General features: G+C 39.4%; 1 protein-coding gene and 1 long non-coding RNA gene across 2 annotated transcripts in view; one reads left to right on the plus strand and one right to left on the minus strand.

The window, feature by feature from the left end:
* Positions 1 to 7,038: 7,038 nt before the first annotated feature.
* The window catches only part of LOC111579473 (uncharacterized), a 31,458-nt gene continuing 19,008 nt past the window's right edge, over positions 7,039 to 19,488 (minus strand). Inside the window, exons 8-12 of the long non-coding RNA XR_008600697.1 lie at positions 18,500 to 18,564; positions 13,456 to 13,557; positions 11,907 to 12,098; positions 11,228 to 11,261; positions 7,039 to 7,871 (exon numbers count right to left, since the gene is read on the minus strand). This is a non-coding gene — a long non-coding RNA (uncharacterized LOC111579473). The remainder of the gene's footprint in view (positions 7,872 to 11,227; positions 11,262 to 11,906; positions 12,099 to 13,455; positions 13,558 to 18,499; positions 18,565 to 19,488) is intronic.
* Positions 10,902 to 19,465, plus strand: LOC111579472 (stomatin-like protein 2, mitochondrial). Its single transcript, XM_023286766.3, has 10 exons — positions 10,902 to 11,061; positions 11,938 to 12,090; positions 12,175 to 12,274; positions 12,375 to 12,433; positions 13,295 to 13,396; positions 13,486 to 13,620; positions 15,069 to 15,213; positions 16,285 to 16,364; positions 16,489 to 16,617; positions 18,522 to 19,465. Exons 1-10 carry the CDS (start codon positions 11,020 to 11,022, stop codon positions 18,627 to 18,629), a joined length of 1,053 nt encoding a protein of 350 aa, XP_023142534.1. The 5' UTR covers positions 10,902 to 11,019; the 3' UTR covers positions 18,630 to 19,465.

A 19,488-nucleotide genomic window follows, 5' to 3' on the forward strand; every position in this document is an offset into this window, starting at 1 on the left:
TGCCGTTTGATGACCTGCACCACCTGAAGCTCCAGTGTTCCACTGAATGAAAAAGCACCCAGATCATGATGGACCCCCCTCCACTGTGCCGGGTAGAAAACATCTCAGGTGGGATCTCCTTGTCATGCCAGTAACGTTGGAAGCCATCTGGACCGTCAAGGTTAAATTTTTTCTCATCAGAGAATAAAACTTTTTTCCACCTTTCACTGTCCCATGTTTGATGCTCCCTGGCAAAGTCTAAACGCGCAGTTTTGTGGCGTTGTAGGAGACGAGGTCTTTGAATTCATTTTTTGTTTTTGAAAACCTTTTCCCGCAGATGCCGTCTGATGGTTATTGCGCTGCAGTCGGCACCAGTAAGGGCCTTAATTTGGGTCGAGGACTGCCCTGTGTCTTGACGGACAGCCAATCGGATCCTCCGGCTCAGCGCAGGTGTAATTTTTTTGGGTCTACCACTTGACTTTTTTGTTCCATAATGCTCAGGATCTTTCAAAAAATTTAGAATGACTGTCTTACTGCGTCCAACCTCAGCAGCAATGGCATGCTGCGAGAGGCCTTGCTTATGCAGCTCTACGATCCGACCACGTTCAAGAAGAGAAAGCTTCTTAGCTTTAGCCATCAGGAGGGCATGACCATGTGAATGCCTGACAGAAGATGAGAATTTTGAGCAGATTTGGGCTTTTATAGCCTGTGGTCTTAAACTTTTGATCAGCTGATAAACAGCCTATTTCAGTTTTACTTGTTGTTTTCAATAAATTACTTTTTCAAAGTGCTTTTTGTCTCACTCTCCCTTCTTGCTTTTGCATATTGTAGCTCTACTTAAAACCTCATTAAGATCCAAATGTGCAAAAGGTAAATTCTAGTTATTTTTCAACTGGTCTTAAGATTTTGATCAGGTCTGTATTGCTAGATGGTGTTTTTTAAGGAATCCATCCTTGAACCTCTGACAGAAACAAGACCAGCCATTATGAAGCAGTTCATAGCTATTAATGTCAAGTCAGAGAGTACTATATATAGATGCGTAATTGCAGGAGTTTCCAGGCTTCATCACCATCCCAACAGACATTTTTATGGAAAGTCGGTAGAAGTTTGGAACTTGAGGGGAACAGACACCTCATGTCCATCATCATTTCTACCTGTTGAGGGCATTGCTGGAAGATGTGTGGTAAACACATCCACTGTACAGGAAAGCAACATAAGAGAAAAGGTGACTGTAGTCATGCTGCTCTGCATGGTGTTTGAGATTTAGGATTTTCACAGTGTTGAAAAGTGCCTGTGATGTGCTTTTATTTACTTTTATAAAAGCTGTATGAACCCTGATTCAAATAAAGTATAAACTGTATAGTTTTGTTTGTGTGTCCTTTTTCTCTTTAAAAAACTAATGCAAGTGTGAAAAGTCAACCCCCACCCCTAACCCCGCTACCTTACACCTCCAAACCCACCAACCCCCCTACCTTACACCTCCACACCCACCACTCTGATTTGCATTTGTATAGCTCACAGCATTTTCACTGACACTGGAAAGCTCCCCCCCTGGGACATCAGCCGTCCACGTTAATTCCTGGCATTTCTCGGTAGTTTTTTGTGCTGCCTGCAAATTGCAGTGCACTGCCATTAACTTGAAATTCCACGGAAATGTTCAGTGCTGTTTAAAGACAAAAATCCCTACTTTCATGCAGTGAATGTATCAAGGGAAAACAATGACCAAAATAATAACACAAAACAATAACAGAAGTCAGAAACAGAAAATCAGAAAAATCAAACCTTCACCTGTCATTCAATCAATTCAAATCACAATAAAGCAGCTACACTTTAAACAATTTAAAGTGACTATGTGCTATGGTCAATGTCAATAATGCAATGACAGTTCTAGATTCAGGTGAATGTGGTTCCACTGTTGCCAATGGGGTGTTAATCAAAGTAATTAATCCATAAAACAAGTTGAACAAGTCCAAACAAGGTGAAATGAATCTAAACAAGTCCTACCACAGCATTGGGGAAGGGATGAAGCTGTAAGGCTTGAGGCCTGCCAATGAGTGGGGTGGGTGAAGGGCTGAATCTTTTCATACTGTTCCAGTTCTTTGGAGGGTAGCTCGCCATTAATTCAAATCATCCATTGAAGCCTAACCTGTTCAGCAGACAGGCTTCATCATTATCATCATCATCAGTCACTCATCACATTTTTCATTAGTTGCTCACCAATGTTCAGCAAAATGTTTGGTTTCTGTTGGTGGAATCCAGAAGTCCAAGAGGATGGTTGTGGAGTTGAAGGTCTGTTAGCATTAGCATGAGCATTAGCATGATACCAAACAGCTTCAACTTGCTTCACATGAATTTTAACTCACTTTCTTTGATGCTGTGGTTTCCAGGCTTGTGAAAAGTGAATGGGTTTCCAGTGATGAGTGGTGTGAGCTGATCCTGCTGTTCAAGTCACTGTGTGTGAATGACTGAATCTGGATGTACTTCAAACAAAGGAACAGGGGTGGATTCCAGGTGGGAGAGAGACTGCCGGTGATTGGCTGAGGGGTTGAGTGACAGTGAATGGATCCAATACTGTGGAAGTGACTGATTGTGACTGATTTCAGTCCTCTGTTCATGTTGGGATCCTTGATGACCAGCTGCAGCTAATTCTGGTTTGTTGTTGTTTCTGTTGTGGTTGTACAGTAACTCCAGATACAGGATGCAGGACACTGAATCCAGGTGAGCTCAATCCATTCACTTTATTTAGATTTATTTAGAGCAAATTCACAGCATTTGTCACCTCACAGCGCAGAGCATAGTAAGGTACAGACCTGATGAATTACAAACACAGGACAGAAGAAAACAATCCAGAGTTGCCTTTGGACTCCCAATGAGCTCCAGTGAATCAGTGAATGAACGAACTGGCAGATAGTTTGAAAGCATCAAATGTTACAATAATCACAGAGACACAGCAGCTGAGTGATTTCTGGTGGTTTATTCAACCAAATACACACTAAAGTAGGTTTATTCTGTGTTGTCTCTGCACTCCTTCATGCTGGAGTTGACATCAAATAATGATTCCAGATTTTAAAAGCTTCAAGTTTTAATCTGAGGCTTCTACAGATGCTGCTGCTGGTTTTAAAGTGAATTAGTTGAAGATTCTCTCTGAGTGACTTTTTGTTGTGATCTCTGCTGCTAAGACATAAGACTATGATTCAAAGCGATAAGTAAGCTGACTCTCATGTGGTATGGAACGCTACAGGTCAGTGGATATAACTTCAAATATTTGTCACAGAGGTCCAGAGGTAGTGGTGGTGGTTTGGAACCTCGAGAGCGCCGGTTCGATCCCCCACCGTGCTCAAGCTTTTTTTAAAATTTGGGCCAAAAATTGGAATCCCTTCCTCCAGTCTCGTTCCACTCGCCGTCTACCCATCCTTTGTTTCCAGAGTCCCGTTCCAGTATCCGTGTTCCAGTGACTTTTTCCCTTGTTTTCCAGCCTTCCTTGACGTACACTTCAGAATCTCCTTGGTTAGTACTTGTTCTGCAGGAACCATCCTTGGACTCGAACCGGCGACGCTCCACACCACAGGCCACGACCATTTCTCTTGGCTATCGTCCTCCGGACCGACTGAGGGACGTAGTTTGATTTTATCATGTAAAGCATGATAGAGAAGAAGTGGAAAAAAGGTTCCCAGTGGGGATTCGAACTGCGACCCTCCACATGACAGACACACAACTTATGTGTGTGTTATCTTTCACGCAGGGCCGTTTGTAGAGTTTGTTGTAATGATGCTAGCAAGAGGTTGTCATGCAGCCAAAGTGTGAAAAGATCCTTGAGCTGGCTTCGAACCAAGGACCTCCTGGATGAGATGCAGGTAATTTACCACTGCGGTATCCTTTCTCCGGGGTGTAGCTGTTAGTTTTCGTAAATGATGGTACACAAAAGTATTAAGGAGGTGAAGATAATAAATGTACTAAGGTGGATTTGAACCGGGGACCTTCAACATGAGAAGCAGAAAACTTACCTCTACACCACCTGTCCTACAAGATGTTGTTCTAACTTTGCTTAAATGATGCTATCGATTAGTATTGGCGCAACCAAAGGACAGATAAAAGGTCAGGATGGGTATTTAATTTAATTTCAATTTCATTTCAATTTCAATTTTATTTATATAGCGCCAATTACAGTCAAATTGTCTCGAGACGCTTTACAGAACCCATATGCCTGACCCCCAGAGCAAGCCAAAAGGCGACAGTGGCAAGGAAAACACCCTTTTAACAGGGAAAAAAACCTCGAGCAGAACCCGGCTCTAATGTGGGGGGACCCATCTGCCTGCTGGCCGGGCGGGTTGAGAGGGACAGAAGAGGTAGAGAGGTAGAGATAGAGGGATAGAAGTAGAGGGGTAGAGGTAGAGAGGTAGAGATAGAGGGATACAGATAGAGGGGTAGAGATAGAGAGGTGGGGGGGTGGGACACAAGGACCATAAAACACAGCCACACATCTGAAGCATCCAGCATCCAGCTCTGGGACCAGGGACACTCGGAGAAAGGACACAGAAAGAAACAGAGTGAATGTAATGCAATAATGGTATATATAGTAAATACATAGGTAGTTAGAGAAGGGCTCAGTGCATCAAGAGAGGTTCCCCAGCAGCCTAGGCCTATAGCAGCATAACTAGGGGCAAACTAAAGGGACGTCAAGAGGGGAAGTCAGTTGTGCAAATGAAAACACCAGCATACCCCGTCAGGGTCCCCCAGTCAGCCCTAACTATAAGCTTTGTCGAAAAGGAAGGTTTTAAGCCTGGTCTTAAAAATAGAGAGGGTGTCCGCCTCCCGAACCCAAACTGGGAGCTGGTTCCACAGGAGAGGCGCCTGATAACTGAAGGCTCTGCCTCCCATTCTACTTTTAGAGATTCTAGGAACAACAAGTAAGCCTGCAGTTTGAGAGCGAAGAGTTCTGCTAGGATAATATGGTACTATCAGGTCTTTAAGATATGATGGAGATTGGTTGTTAAGAGCTTTATATGTCAGAAGAAGGATTTTGAATTCTATTCTAGATTTAACAGGAAGCCAATGAAGAGAAACCAATATAGGAGAAATATGATCTCTCTTGCTAACTCCCGTCAGTACTCTGGCTGCAGCGTTTTGGATCAGCTGTAGATATTTCAGAGAGCTATTGGGACAACCTGATAATAAGGAATTACAGTAGTCAAGCCTAGAAGTAACAAATGCATGGACTAGTTTTTCTGCATCACTCTGAGACAGGATGTTCCTGATTTTCACAATATTTCTCAGGTGGAAAAAGGAAGTCCTACAGATTTGTTTTATGTGCGAGTTAAAGGACATGTCCTGGTCAAAGATAACACCGAGGTTCCTCACAGTAGTACTGGAGGCCAATGTAATGCCATCCAGAGTAACTATATGCTTTGAAAGCAATTCTCTAAGATGTTTGGGGCCAAATACAATGACTTCAGTCTTGTCTGAATTTAGTAGTAAGAAATTATAGGTCATCCAGGTCTTTATGTCCTTAAGACAATCTTGCAGTCTAGCTAGCTGATTAGTTTCATTTGGCTTCATAGATAAATACAATTGAGTGTCGTCAGCATAACAATGGAAATTAATACAGTGCTTCCTAATAATGTTGCCTAAGGGAAGCATGTATAATGTGAACAGTATTGGTCCTAAGACAGAACCCTGAGGAACTCCGTGATTAACCCTAGTATGCTCAGAAGAGTCATTGTTGACATGCACAAACTGGAACCTGTCTGATAAGTAGGATTTAAACCAGTCCAGTGCTGTCCCTTTAATGCCAATAGAATGTTCTAGTCGCTGTAATAAAAGTTTGTGGTCGATTGTATCGAATGCTGCACTAAGGTCCAATAAAATAAGTATAGAGACCAGTCCATTATCTGACGCTATGAGAAGGTCATTAGTAACTTTCACCAGAGCTGTTTCTGTGCTATGATGCACTCTGAAGCCTGACTGAAACTCTTCAAACAAGCTATTCCTTTGTAAATGTTCACATAATTGATTTGCAACTGTTCTTTCCAGAATTTTGGAGAGAAATGGGAGGTTGGAAATTGGTCTATAGTTTTTGAACCATGGACCTTCAACATAAAAATAAACCCCAAGACATATTTTGCCAAAATCCATAATAATCCATATAATCTTTATTTGCACCAGCCCCAAGTGAAAATGACATCAGTCTGTATTTGTAGAGCATCTCAAGAATGTAGCAGCACCGTTTAAATGTTTCATAACACAGAATATAAGTGAAGAGTACATAGGGTTACAGACAAACATGGCAAATAAGAAACGTGCTCTTCAATAGTTATTGTCATTATTATTACTAGTAATATTATTTTTGTGTCCACTAGAACCCATACAATCATCTACTGTAGTCAAAGAGGAATGTGTGCATTGCGAGTCAAATCCAAAACAATCCATGAACTAACGACCACGTCTTGATTGCACTTCATTTTATTGACCACTAGATGTCCGACTCGAGCTGTGTGTGTCATTGAGGCCTCGAGTAATGAAGCATGTTTTGAATTAACCCTAACCTAACCAAAGGACAAATAAAAGGTGTGAGTGGGGATTTGAACCATGGATCTTCAACATGTGAGGCACAGAACTTACCGCTGCACCACCTTTCCTACAAGGTGTTGCTGTAACTTGGCTTAAATGATGGTATCAATTGGTACTGGCGCAACCAAAGGACAAATAAAAGATGTGAGTGGGGATTTGAACCATGAACCTTCAACATGTGAGGCACAGAACTTACCACTGCACCACCTCTCCTACAAGGTATTGCTGTAACTTGGCTTAAATGATGGTATCAATTAGTACTGGAGCAACCAAAGGACAAATAAAAGGTGTGAGTGGGGATTTGAATCATGGACCTTCAACATGTGATGCACAGAACTTACCTCTGCACCACCTTTCCTACAAGGTGTTGCTGTAACTTGGCAGAATAACTCTATTCACAACTCACCACCTCCATGGTACAACACCTGGCATATAACCTTATCAGATGCTTGGTGGACAGAATGCAAGATAAAGAAAAACACAGTTCACTGGTAGTTTTCTACACTTGTGGATCCATCAGCAGCTTCCACAGGTATTTATTTTTTCTTCTATTATGAATAAGGAATGACTACTGACATTTCTGGTGATGATGATCTTCACTATTATTCAGAAGTTCACATGTGGAGCCTTTTGGATCAAGATGCAAAGACACTGGGGTTGAGGAGCAGGTACATGGGCTGGTTACAATTATTGTACAACAATGCACACAGTCAAATAAAATGTAATGGGTTCTTAACGAAACCAATCCAACTCCAATGCTCAATCAGGCAGGGCTGTCCTCTCTCTGCGCTTTTGTACAGTTTAGCGGCCGAGCCACTGGCCAAGCTGATTATCACAGACAGGCACATAACGGGGATCATAACACCAGCACAAAGACACATTAAAATAGTACAATTTGCAGACGACACAAACTTATTTCTCAAGAACTCAGGACAGGTGGACAGTGTAATCACGCACCTGGACACTTTTTGTAGAGCATCGGGAGCACGGGTGAACACAGAAAAGTCACAAATTATGTTTTGTGGCTTGGTGGCTCGGCCGCCAAACATTTGGGAATTTGAAGAGGCCCAGGAGAGCGTCAAGGTTCTGGGGGTTTACATTGGCAGGGATGCTGCGGCAGCGAGGGACAAATCCTGGGAGGGACTGCTGGCCAAACTCCCAGGTCAGTTCGGTTCATCAGTTCATCAGCCACATGTCCAGCACAGTAGATGCCTGCTTCTCCTTTGTCGGACCCTTTACTGTCATGGTCGTCCTTTATATGAGGCTGTTTGTTGCTGCCGTGTCTCAGGTGTGTCTCATTCAGTCACAGACAGCAGCTCCAGCCGCTAAGAAATCAGAGAATGTGGAGTTTTCAGTTGTCATTTTTAAATGCAGTAATATTTGCAGTGGTGGTTTTACTGCAAGCATCTATTGTGATTACTGTGTTTTGAATGTGCTTCTGCCCATATGCTGTTCTGGCAGGTGAAGATACCTCCACTAATCTACCTTATTACGCCATGTTGTCTTGGATCATGTTGACTAACACGTGTGCGAACTCTCTGATTTATACTCTGTTCTATCGCTGATTTAGAAAAGCTATATCAGATTCATCTTCACCCTCAGAATACTGGAGTCTCACTCTCGGAAGGTCCAGATCCTGTAGTCATGGCTGAACAATTTCTGCTACCCGAACATTTTCTCACTTTTTGGCCACACTTTTTGACTGTGGCTTTAAGTGATCGCTCACCTAAACTTGAATGAAACACTGTGTGCACTGCATTTGTGTCTGGCCTTCACATATGAAGCCACATACATGTTTAAAATATATTTCATTGCATGGTCTTTCAGTGGAAAAATGCTACTCCGTATTTCACCTTTGTCTGGATTAGAAAGTCCAGAACATATCGTGAAATCAGAAAAACTAATAAATACTAAGAATGTATTTTTCTGTATTTGATAAATAAAAGCTCAAGATGTATAAATATGTATGTGATGTTGTAGCAATATAGCACAATATATAATAATAATGACAATTATGTTGATAAATGCAACTCCTCACTGGTCTTGTCAGTTTCTCTGTTACCTCTGTGTAGTTTAGTCTCTTCTAATCACTGTTCAGCATTGAATGGAGCTTTAATGCACTTGTTTCACCAGCTGTTATTCAAAAATAACCAATTCTTTTTTTTTTTTAATCCATGCCATATTAAATGTACATTGAGGTAGCTGTCAAATGCACCTTTTCTCTTGGTGCTAATTACCAGCTGTTTAAAGAAACAAGAAAACTGTTACAAAGTGTTAAAGCTGTACTTAAAAACTCGTAAACATTAAATCTAGCACTTCAGATATGCTCTGGTGAAAATTTAAAGAAGACAATGATTTTTACAAGGCCCTTGTTTGGGTATAAATTTGAAAATAAGAAAATATGAAGGATGAATTTAATTAATAAAAATAGACTTCAAGTCAAACCTCAAACTAAGTCACATTCGATCTTTGGACACAAGGGGGAGTTACAGGAACATATGGATACTGAAGGTGGTTTCTGCTTATTTAACTTCTGCCTTTCATTGCACATTTCCCTATATATGAATTATTTCAGATATATGTGAGTGACTTGCACACTAAGAAAACCATTAAAACTGACAAGATGTAAAAATGTGCATATCTTCCCAATGTTTTTAAAAAAACTGACTGACTACGGTTTATTTTACATTTTTAAAATGTAATTATAGTGATTCATCAGTTTGCTTCTTGGCCATAAAGATAACTTATTACAGTCAGCATAATCTCAATGAAACTATATCGGGTCTGTGTCGTTTATTGTCTCTTTTTATTATCAGTATCACTGTTTACATGGTTTTGTTAAAATTTGTATGCTCCTTAACTGTCAAATAAGAAACATTCTGCAATTTTCTCATTTTGCAGATCTGTTGAGCGTTCAAATGATTTTTTTTCATGCAAAAATGGATCCGTCAGTCAAACTAAATTAGAACTAAACTAAATATCCTCATGCACACATACATTTTCAGATTTTGCATTTCATAGACTCTCCTATATATCCTGTTCAGCCTAGTCTCGCATGGCCAGAGTCATCTCCACAATGCTGTGTCAGCTGGATCATATAAAACAAGTATGCGAATCATAATCGTTGGAAAATGGTTATTGAACTGGCATATATATGAAATGATAATATAAGGCTTAACCATTGCAGTTATTGTGCTGACGATAACTTGTGTTTGAGAAGAAATCTTACTGGAAACTGATGAAAATGATTTAATATATAAAGGTTAAACAAGGCTGACTTACTAAATTTACATACTCGCTGCTTTTACATCCATAGAAATGAATACATCTGTATAGATTAAACAGAGTGGTTAGACAATTTTAGATAAATATAATGAAAGGGGCCACAAGAGTTTAAAAAAAAGTGAAAACATGTAAGTCAGTGTTCTAGAAAAAAAGCCTTTATAGCCTACGCTATAGCCTAGCCTTTATTTAGAAGGCTATTTCTAGATGAAATTCTAAAAAGCACAGGCCCTATTTGTACACGTTAAAATAAAGCTGGGATACAACTCTCACTATGTGTGGGTCAGGGCTCAAGTGTTTATCTAATAAATGTAACGCTTTCTATGAAATCGGACAAACTTTGGCAGAGTCTATTCAGTACAGCAATGCTTTTAAATGCAATTATTGACTGTAGGAAAAATCTGGGGTTACGTTTAGATAGAGCTCATTAGATATAAGTAGTAGAAGTATAATAAAGGTAAGAGACACATAAGTTCAAAAAAGTAAAAAGATTTAAGTTACTCTTATGGCAAAATGATTAACCCTTTATTCAGATGGCTATTCAAAAAAAATCCCTCAAAACATGGATAATATTGTTAAAATAAACCTGCCATAAAACCCACACATAGTAGTACAAATGTCCATTTTCATGGTTTGTGTCATTATATGCCAGCTTTATTTTAGCATGTATAAATACTGTCTTCCATTTTATGAATTTCAGCATAAATGCTGTTTGAATAAAGGAGTGCTTTGGTGAAATTCAGCTCAATATGCATTAATGGCAATAATGAATATCAAGTTAGCAATAATATCAAAGCATCAGGGATGGTGTCATAATTGAAAAAGAAAGAAAGAAAATCAACAAAAGAAATATAATGTAGTAGATGGAATAAAGAAAAGGACTGAAGATGATTCAATAAAACAGAAAATATGTGATGTGGGTGTGTCCCATATGTTTAATAGGCTGTGTCAAGATAATTGTCATTTCCAGTGATGTTTTAATTGTATTTTTTAGTTTAGCAGGAGAAAGCGATTTCCAGATGTGTGCCGCTGCAGTGAAGACACCCGGACCAGCAGGGGGCGGTGCTGCACAGCGACATGTAGCTGCTAGCTGTTAAAGGGATAGCCTAGCTCGAAAATGTCCTGACCCTGAGCTGCAGCTTCTGACAGTCTTTGTTTAATAGTAACCTTTCACTCATTTTATTTTAAAACATGCTGCGGACACTGTGTCGGGCCGGTGGAGCCGTTTTTAAGGTAAAGACCGGTTTTATTAGGTACCAACAGTCTCTCTGTGCTCACATGCTAACCTGCTAGTTAGCCGGTAAAGTTACTATTAGCCGGTCTTGTTAGCAGCTGCCCTTAAAAATCTGCATATTTGTACGTTTAGTAAAATATGTCTTTAGAATAAGCAGAGTTTTACCTGTTGGAGGACGGAGCTCTGAATCACCAGCAGACTGTAATTAAAACAGGACAGGTGTGTTTCCTTTGTTATAATGGGAACATAAGTACATATACTTGTGTGTATGACTTTTCTAACACCGTTTATAATATCACCCTTATTTATGAAGCACATCTTAAAAGGGCAGATTAATATGTCTGGTTTGAATATTAAGTATTACATTATAATTTATCATGTAAGATTGCCTTAGTGATTTACATATTAAGATTAATATTATTGTATACAAATTATAATACTACTGTAAATAAGTCAAAAAACTAATTCAAATATTACAATTAAAATCCTGTGATATTACATAAAATTTGAATTTACCTCATCACATGAAATATTAAGGTTAGGAATCGACAATAGTATGTACTGTACAAATGTGCCCACGTAATTAAAATATAATATACAGTACGTATATATATATATATATTTTTTTTTAATATATATATATATATATATATATATATATATATATATATATATATATATATATATATATATATATATATATATATATAATGCAAACAAGCCTTACTGATGAAATGTTAAGAACCCACAATATGCTTGTAAGCTTTAAGTTAAGGTACGTTTTCAGACCTAGCAAGAACACTGCTACTAGTGATTATTGCTCAAGAGGGAATTTGAAAAATACCTGATGTGTGGCACATGGACTCTGTGTGCAGAGCTCCCAGCATACAGCTCCCAGGTTGTGGGTGAGTCCAGTCCAGCAGCGATGGGCCTCCCGGTTACCCATGAACACCGTGGTGCTGTTTGTGCCGCAGCAGGAGGCCTGGGTGGTCGAGAGGATGGGACGCTTTCACCGCATCTTAGAGCCGGTAATTCACTGCAACGAAACACAAGGGGGTTAATCTCTCTCTGTATCTAAGTTATTCAGCTACTCTTTATGTCATTTCTTACAGGGACTGAACTTCCTCATTCCCATACTAGACCGAATCCGTTATGTGCAAAGCCTTAAAGAGATTGTTATCGACATCCCTGAACAGTCTGCTGTATCGCTTGGTTAGTGTTGCTCTTATTTCACTATAAACATTTGTGCCTCTTACTGGTTTAACTGATAACCTTTATAGCTGACTAATTGGTATTTTCTGATTTCACACAGATAATGTGACGCTGCAAATTGACGGAGTCCTGTATTTGAGAATCTTAGATCCTTTTAAGGTATGTTAAGAAATTTTAGAACTGAACTGAAGGCCTTCTGCTCAGCGATCTCTTATCATCAATTATGGATATTTACAATGCTGTCTTTGAAATTTTAGATTATTATGTTTTTTTTAGATCATTTTTAAATAAATTTGCCCATTGACGCACATTTTGTTCACACATTTGACATTAACACACACATACATTTGAGGCTATATTTGAGTGACATTTTGAAACTTTATCTACCTGTACTTTTATTTTTATTGTTGTGTCATTTGCCAAACCGCCTCAAAGTTCAACAAAAAATAACTTTCTTTTCATTTTTTTGTGACCAAATATTTCAGATTAAAAGTACTCTAGATGTTTTGTTTTGTATTTTTTGACATACAGCTACATATGGTTCAGAAAATATCACTAACAGACCTTTGCATTATCAATTTTTTTTTGTCACTTTGTGCTCAAACAGAATTTTTCAAGACGACTTCAATTCTTTTTCATATTTCAACCATAGTGAGAGATTTATCGAGCTAATTAGCCAATATTGCAGATTCTGAATCAATGACATGATAAAAATTTTCCTTTTATCTTTATTAGTTCCCGAGATAGTCATTCAAAAAGCCTCAAATTTCAGTGTGCTACAAAATGTGCTGAAAGTGGGTCGACAGGCAATTTTCAAAAAAACTGTAACCTTGGTCTGATTTTTTTAGCTAAAATTTAACAGATATCTTTATAGAAGTCCATATCTTATGCTATAATTTTCAGGTAAATCCGAGATGGTCCCGCAGAAATAGTTCTAAAATGTGATTATTTGAAATGGCTTCATACGTTTAGCCAGCAGGGGGCATCAGCTAGTCGTCTCATTCAGTCGAATCTTTGCAGGCCAGTTATGGTGTTGAAGATCCAGAATATGCAGTGACTCAGCTGGCACAAACCACAATGCGTTCAGAGCTGGGCAAACTCACACTAGATAAAGTATTCAGGGTAAGAAACATCATTATGTTGCATGAAGATAATTATAATATTGCAGGGTTGGTAAATACCTTAATTGTGCTGGCTTTCTGGTTTTCCAGGAAAGGGAGTCTCTTAATTTAAACATCGTCCACTCCATCAACCAGGCGTCAGACGAGTGGGGAATCCGCTGCCTGCGTTATGAAATCAAAGACATTCAACTTCCACCTCGTGTTAAAGAGTCTATGCAGATGCAGGTAAGACACACACATATAGTCGACTGTCATTAGCCTGAAGCTTTAGATTTTACTGAAATCACACAACATGATCACTGGAAACCCTTTTTTTTTAAACTAGCCTTCTGTTTTCATTCCTGTAACTCAGAGGTTGCAGTAATCATTACAGTGCCTTCTTGTTTAGGTTACTTTTGAAACATTAAAAGTTTTAAATTACAAAAATTGTGCTGCTTCTTCTTTGCTCAAATCATCCCATCATTAAATTTTTTAACCCTTTCCCAAAAACATGTAACCCTCTGACTCAGTGACGTGACATTGTGTTTGAAAAACGATCAAAACTGAAGCTTAAAATTGTCATTTTTCGTCTAAATCACAATATTTCACATTTCTCACTTGAAGATTTGACAAAATGCATTGTTAGTTTAAACCACATTGTGTCAAAAACTAGAAATTCAAAGAAGACACAACTGAATTAGCTACAATCACGTAAAAAAAAAAAAAATTGGCTGAAAGAGTTTTCGGATGAACTGCAGGCAGTGGTTGGTAACACCTGTGGGCACTTGGGAAAGTACTGTACATATTGGTTGTGAGTTTTTTTTCAGTCTTTAAAAGAACAAATACAGAAATTTAACCTTTTTTCTGTGTTCATGATTATTGTCATTATGTCATACTACACTGAAGACATTTCATAATTCTGTACTTACTGCCATTATGGTGCTGTTTCCATAGAGGTACAGGAGTTCTTACTGGAAAAATTAGCCCACAGTGAGTAAAACTGTGACCAAAGGAAAAAATGCTCAGAAATTACTCAGAGTTCAGAGCGGTAAATTTTGTTTTAAAACTTTAGTGTGTCTGATTGCGACCACATGAACACTCTGTAAATGTGAGCTCCAGCTTGTATACAAGCTCTACACTGTAATTTAATGCTACTGCCCTTTTATGATTTCACAAATAAAATATTTTTGAATTTCCAACCCTGAAAGACATACTTGTCCTTCCTACCACACACCACGTTTGAGGCAAGTGACAATGACGTGGATGGCTGATCACAAGCATGGCAGACAGATCGCCAGGGGCAACGTATAGTGTGTTTTATGGACAGATGATTAGCGGTGCAAATTTCAAAAAAAGAGAACGAATCAAAACTAACACTCAAAATATGCAGGCACGCTACTAAATGAATAGCTCATAGAAGCATGTCCTCGTAAGACATCTGATATTTCATGGTGTTTAAATTTGAATGGTGGTGCCAAACGAAGGCATTCCTGCACACTGAAAAGATACGTAACTAGTGAATACTGAACATAACCGGTTACTCACCAACTCTGTATAACTTCTATGTACAGAGATAGTAAAAGAATCAGAATTTACACTAAGAGTTCCGACAGAAAACTGTTGCATCCAACCACGAGGTGATTTGGGGATTATTCAGTTCCCCCGTTGGAGTTTGTTCTTTGCTTCCTGTGTAGGTGGAGGCAGAACGCAGGAAGCGAGCCACTGTGCTGGAGTCTGAGGGGACTCGGGAAGCTGCCATCAATGTCGCAGAGGGTCGCAAGCAAGCCCAGATCCTCGCTTCGGAGGGGGAGAGGGCCGAGCAGATAAACAAAGCTAGCGGTTGGTGCTTTTTTTTTAAACTCACCATGAGCAGTTCCTCAATGTTTCTTACTCATTTTTTGCTGCAATATGAAGTCCTGTACCTCTGTGGAGACAGCACAACCATGGCTAAAAGTAGAACTGTCATCTGTGCAGTATGGCATACATATAATGTCATAAATCATTCAAGTCAGTCAAGAAAGGTATTTTTTTGATTACTTGTTTTACAAAAATTGAAAAAACCTCAAATCAGCACCTCCAACATTTTGAATTTGGTTTCATGGCCGTGGCAAGGAGCAAACAATTTGTTAAAATCTTTTTACAGATTCCGGTTTGTGCACATATTTTTGTTGAAATGGTGGCTCCATGTTCTGGTGCTATTTTACTACTTATGTTTTTCCTTTGTTTCCGTACTAGTTTGCTATCTGACCCCTGAGAACACCTGCCTGCAATTCAGCCAAAAAGTCCCAGTATTTTTGGTACATGACTGTTGGTTTCGGCTCAATAAATTGTGACTTTTCAGTTGCACTGAGTAGCACAAAGTTTATTTTTGTTTAAATTCAAAATTAGCACATATAATAAAATATCCCGATTTTAAGCTTAGATTTGGTTGTGTTTTCTGACTGAACCCCCTGAAACACTGTTGGTGAGTTGACAATCCACATTTCTATTTTAACATTTTGTGGCTCTGAAAAACAATGTAATTTTGCCTCTTTATTTATTTTTTTTTTAAGATAACTCGCCTTTCACCCGACCAGCGAAAGGCATGTTTAGAGGGTTAAAGAAACAACTGTGGAGTTTTCCATTCACTCAGTTACATGCATGAATCATGTGATCGTGCATGTAATTGAAGGTTTTGTTAACTTAGGACTTAAGCCGTCATTACACTGAATCCACAAAGCATTTAATTACGTGCCTGCAGACTGTGTTACAACACTGTACACAAGGATCTCACAACTCATAGTCAAATCAAACATGGTTACTGACATCAAATCAAATGGGATGTTGAAAAAGGACACTTAAAGCCTCTAATACTGTAAAGCCAAAATAAACCTCCTCTGGTTGTTAATTTACATTTTGTGTTGTCTCTAGGTGAGGCCCAGGCTGTGTTGGCCAAAGCAGAAGCCAAATCCAAGGCCATCCGTCTGCTGTCAGAGGCTCTGGCTGAACAGGTATGAAGCAGATTTTAATGCTTCATTTACTATTAAAGGATGAGAAATGATCTTTGACCCAGAGTTAGTCCTAAGCGTTTTTCCCAGTGTTCACAGTAACCACAGTTTTTTGCACTTTTCACAGAATGGGAATGCTGCAGCCTCACTGAGTGTTGCAGAACAGTACGTTTCTGCTTTCTCTAACCTCGCAAAAGAATCCAACACAGTGTTGCTGCCTTCAAACACTGGAGACGTCAGTGGAATGGTCACACAGGTATCCTGTTTTTGGCCCACTAATAAGATCTAGGACTGACTGATTCTAGTTAAACAGAGCTGCAGTGAATACTATGAGTTTGATACAGTACCTACACTCACTGGCCACTTTATTAGGTACACCTTGGTTAGTAAAAGATTGGACCCCCTTTTGCCTTCAGAACTGCCTTAATTCTTTGTGGCATACTTTCATCAAGGTGAAACATTCCTCAGAGATTTTGGTCCATATTGACATGATAGCATCACGCGGTTGCTGTAGATTTATCGGCCGCACATCCATGATGCCAATTTCCCGTTCCACCACACCTCATGGTGCTGTATTGGATTGAGATCTGGTGACTGTGGAGGCCATCGGAGAACAGTGAACTCATTGTCATGTTCAAGAAACCAGTTTGAGATGATTTAAGCTTTGTGACATAGTGCATTATCCTGGTGGAAGTAGCCATCAGAAGATGGGTACACTGTGGTCATAATGGGATGGACATGGTTAGCAACAATACTCAGGTATGCTGTGGAGTTTAAATGATGCTCAGTTGGCACTAAGGGGTCCAAGGTTTCCCAAGAAAATATCCCCTACACCATTACACCAGCAGCAGCAGCTTGAACGGTTGATACAAGGCAGGATGGATCCATGCTTTCATGTTTTTTATGCCAAATTCTGACCATCTGAATGACACAGCTGAAATGGAGACTCATCAGACCAGGCATTGTTTCTCCAGTCTGACATTGTCCAATTTTGGTGAGCTTGTGTGAATTGTAGCCTCAGTTTCCTGTTCTTAGCTGACAGGAGTGGCACCTGGTGTGGTCTTCTGCTGCTGTAGCACATCTTCTTCAAGGTTGGACGTATTGTGCATTCAGAGATGGTCTTCTTCATTCCTTGGTTATGTGAGTTCCTGTTGCCTTTCTATCATCTCCAACCAGTCTGGCCATTCTCCTCTGACCTCTCACATCAACGGGGCATTTCGGTCCACACAACTGCGGCTCACTGGATATTTCCTCTTTTTCGGACCATTCTCTGTAAACCCTAGAGATGGGTGTGCGTGAAAATCCCTGTAGCTCAGCAGTTTCTGAAATACTCAGACCAGCCCATCTGGCACCAACAACCATGCCACATTCAAAGTCACTAAAATCTCCTTTCTTCCCCATTCTGATGCTCGGTTTGAACTTCAGCAAGTTGTCTTGACCACATCTACATGCCTAAATGCATTGAGTTGCAGCCATGTGATTGGCTGATTAGCTATTTGTGTTAACAAGCAATTGAACACTTGTACCTAATAAAGTGGCCAGTGAGTGTGTATATAGGTTTTCACCATCTTTTGAAACCACAGTGCACCCTACCCTCTAACACAACATTTCAAACAGCACCGTAGCGGAGCTTTACAGCAAGATATATGACTACCAGTGTAACGTTAGGGAACAACTTGGATGCAGAAAACACTGGATTGATTTAGAAAACTTTGATACACTTGAGGTGTGTACTATCTTGGAAAATGGCACTGGATTGTGACTTGGTGTGAGCAGACTCAGGTTGGATCATGGGGCAAAAAAAAATAAACAAAAACAAATCAGGATATCCCTGCCAAAATACCTTATAAATTATATATCAGGAATTTTGGTCATATAGTGACTGCATAAGATTCGTGAACTGCAGGTAACTACAGCAAAATCTGTCAAAAATCTAAATATCTAAAGTTATCTTTGGGACTGCTAATGAACGATGGTTTGAACCCAGCCCAGCTTTTTCCTCTGGTGTGTTTGCACATGATTCTGATATTCTAAACTAGAAATAAAATTTTCTAAATGAAAATGAAGAAATACTCAACAGAGGAAACATTATGATGCTCAGCCTGGAATATCTCTCTTTCTATATCCATAACACTTACCATGTTGTTCTTCTGCCCTCAGGCCATGACAATTTACAGCACACTGTCCAAACCGAGGCTAAAACCTGAGAGCACAAAGACAGAGGAGCCAATTGAAGAACCGTCAGTCCAATCAGCATCAACTCACTAGAAGAGGACACCATTACTGCTGTAACAGATTTTCCACAGTTCAGGAGTACAATGTCACCACTGTGTGGAGAGTCTGCCTTCTGTAAAGATGTTCTATCTGCTGCCGAGCACAGGATGCAGAGACGATGCTGAGCAAAGACAGCTGGGATAGAGGCAGAAACTGAACCATATGTTATGTAACTTGCGTTGGTCAGGTGTCGATCCTGAACTAGATCCACTGTGCTGTGAACTGCATCCACTAACATCTAAAGCTACTGCAGCTGCTTCATCGCATCATTGCTTCTGAAGTCACAATGGTGCCTGTTAAATTATACAGATGTTAGCAGACAATTTAGGCTGTAAATGGGTCTCTGTGTCATTCACATTAATCTGCTGTCAGTCTGGTTGGACATTAAAAGCAGTTTTGGAAGGATATACACTACCGATCAAAAGTTTGGGGTCACTTAGAAATGTCCTTATTTTTTAAAGAAAAGCATTTTTTTTTCAATGAAGATAACATTAAATGAATCAGAAATACAGTCTAGACATTCTTAATGTGGTAAATGACTATTTTTGGTGAAAATGACTGATTTTTAATGGAATATCTCCATAGAGGTACAGAGGAACATTTCCAGCAACCATCACTCCTGTGTTCTAATGCTACATTGTGTTAGCTAATGCTGTTGAAAGGTTAACTGATGATTAGAAAACTGTTGTGTAATTATGTTAGCACATGAATAAAAGTGTGCGTTTTCATGGAAATCATGAAATTGTCTGGATGACACCAGTGTAAAAGAACAAAGGATAATTGTAGCAACCAAGAAAATCCACAAAATAAAAGTTCCATCTGTAAGTGTCGAGGTTTGTCTAGTCTTTGTCTA

The sequence above is a fragment of the Amphiprion ocellaris genome, chromosome 24 (genome assembly GCF_022539595.1).
Source record: "Amphiprion ocellaris isolate individual 3 ecotype Okinawa chromosome 24, ASM2253959v1, whole genome shotgun sequence".
NCBI classification, from domain to species: domain Eukaryota; kingdom Metazoa; phylum Chordata; class Actinopteri; family Pomacentridae; genus Amphiprion; species Amphiprion ocellaris.

Excerpts from the sequence above, each read along its gene's own strand:
- LOC111579472 (XM_023286766.3), top strand. The coding sequence starts at position 11,020 with ATGCTGCGGACACTGTGTCGGGCCGGTGGAGCCGTTTTTAAG. Across the intron at positions 12,434-13,294 it reads GAATCTTAGATCCTTTTAAG|GCCAGTTATGGTGTTGAAGA; the intron begins GTATGTTAAGAA and ends GAATCTTTGCAG. Across the intron at positions 15,214-16,284 it reads GCAGATAAACAAAGCTAGCG|GTGAGGCCCAGGCTGTGTTG; the intron begins GTTGGTGCTTTT and ends TGTTGTCTCTAG.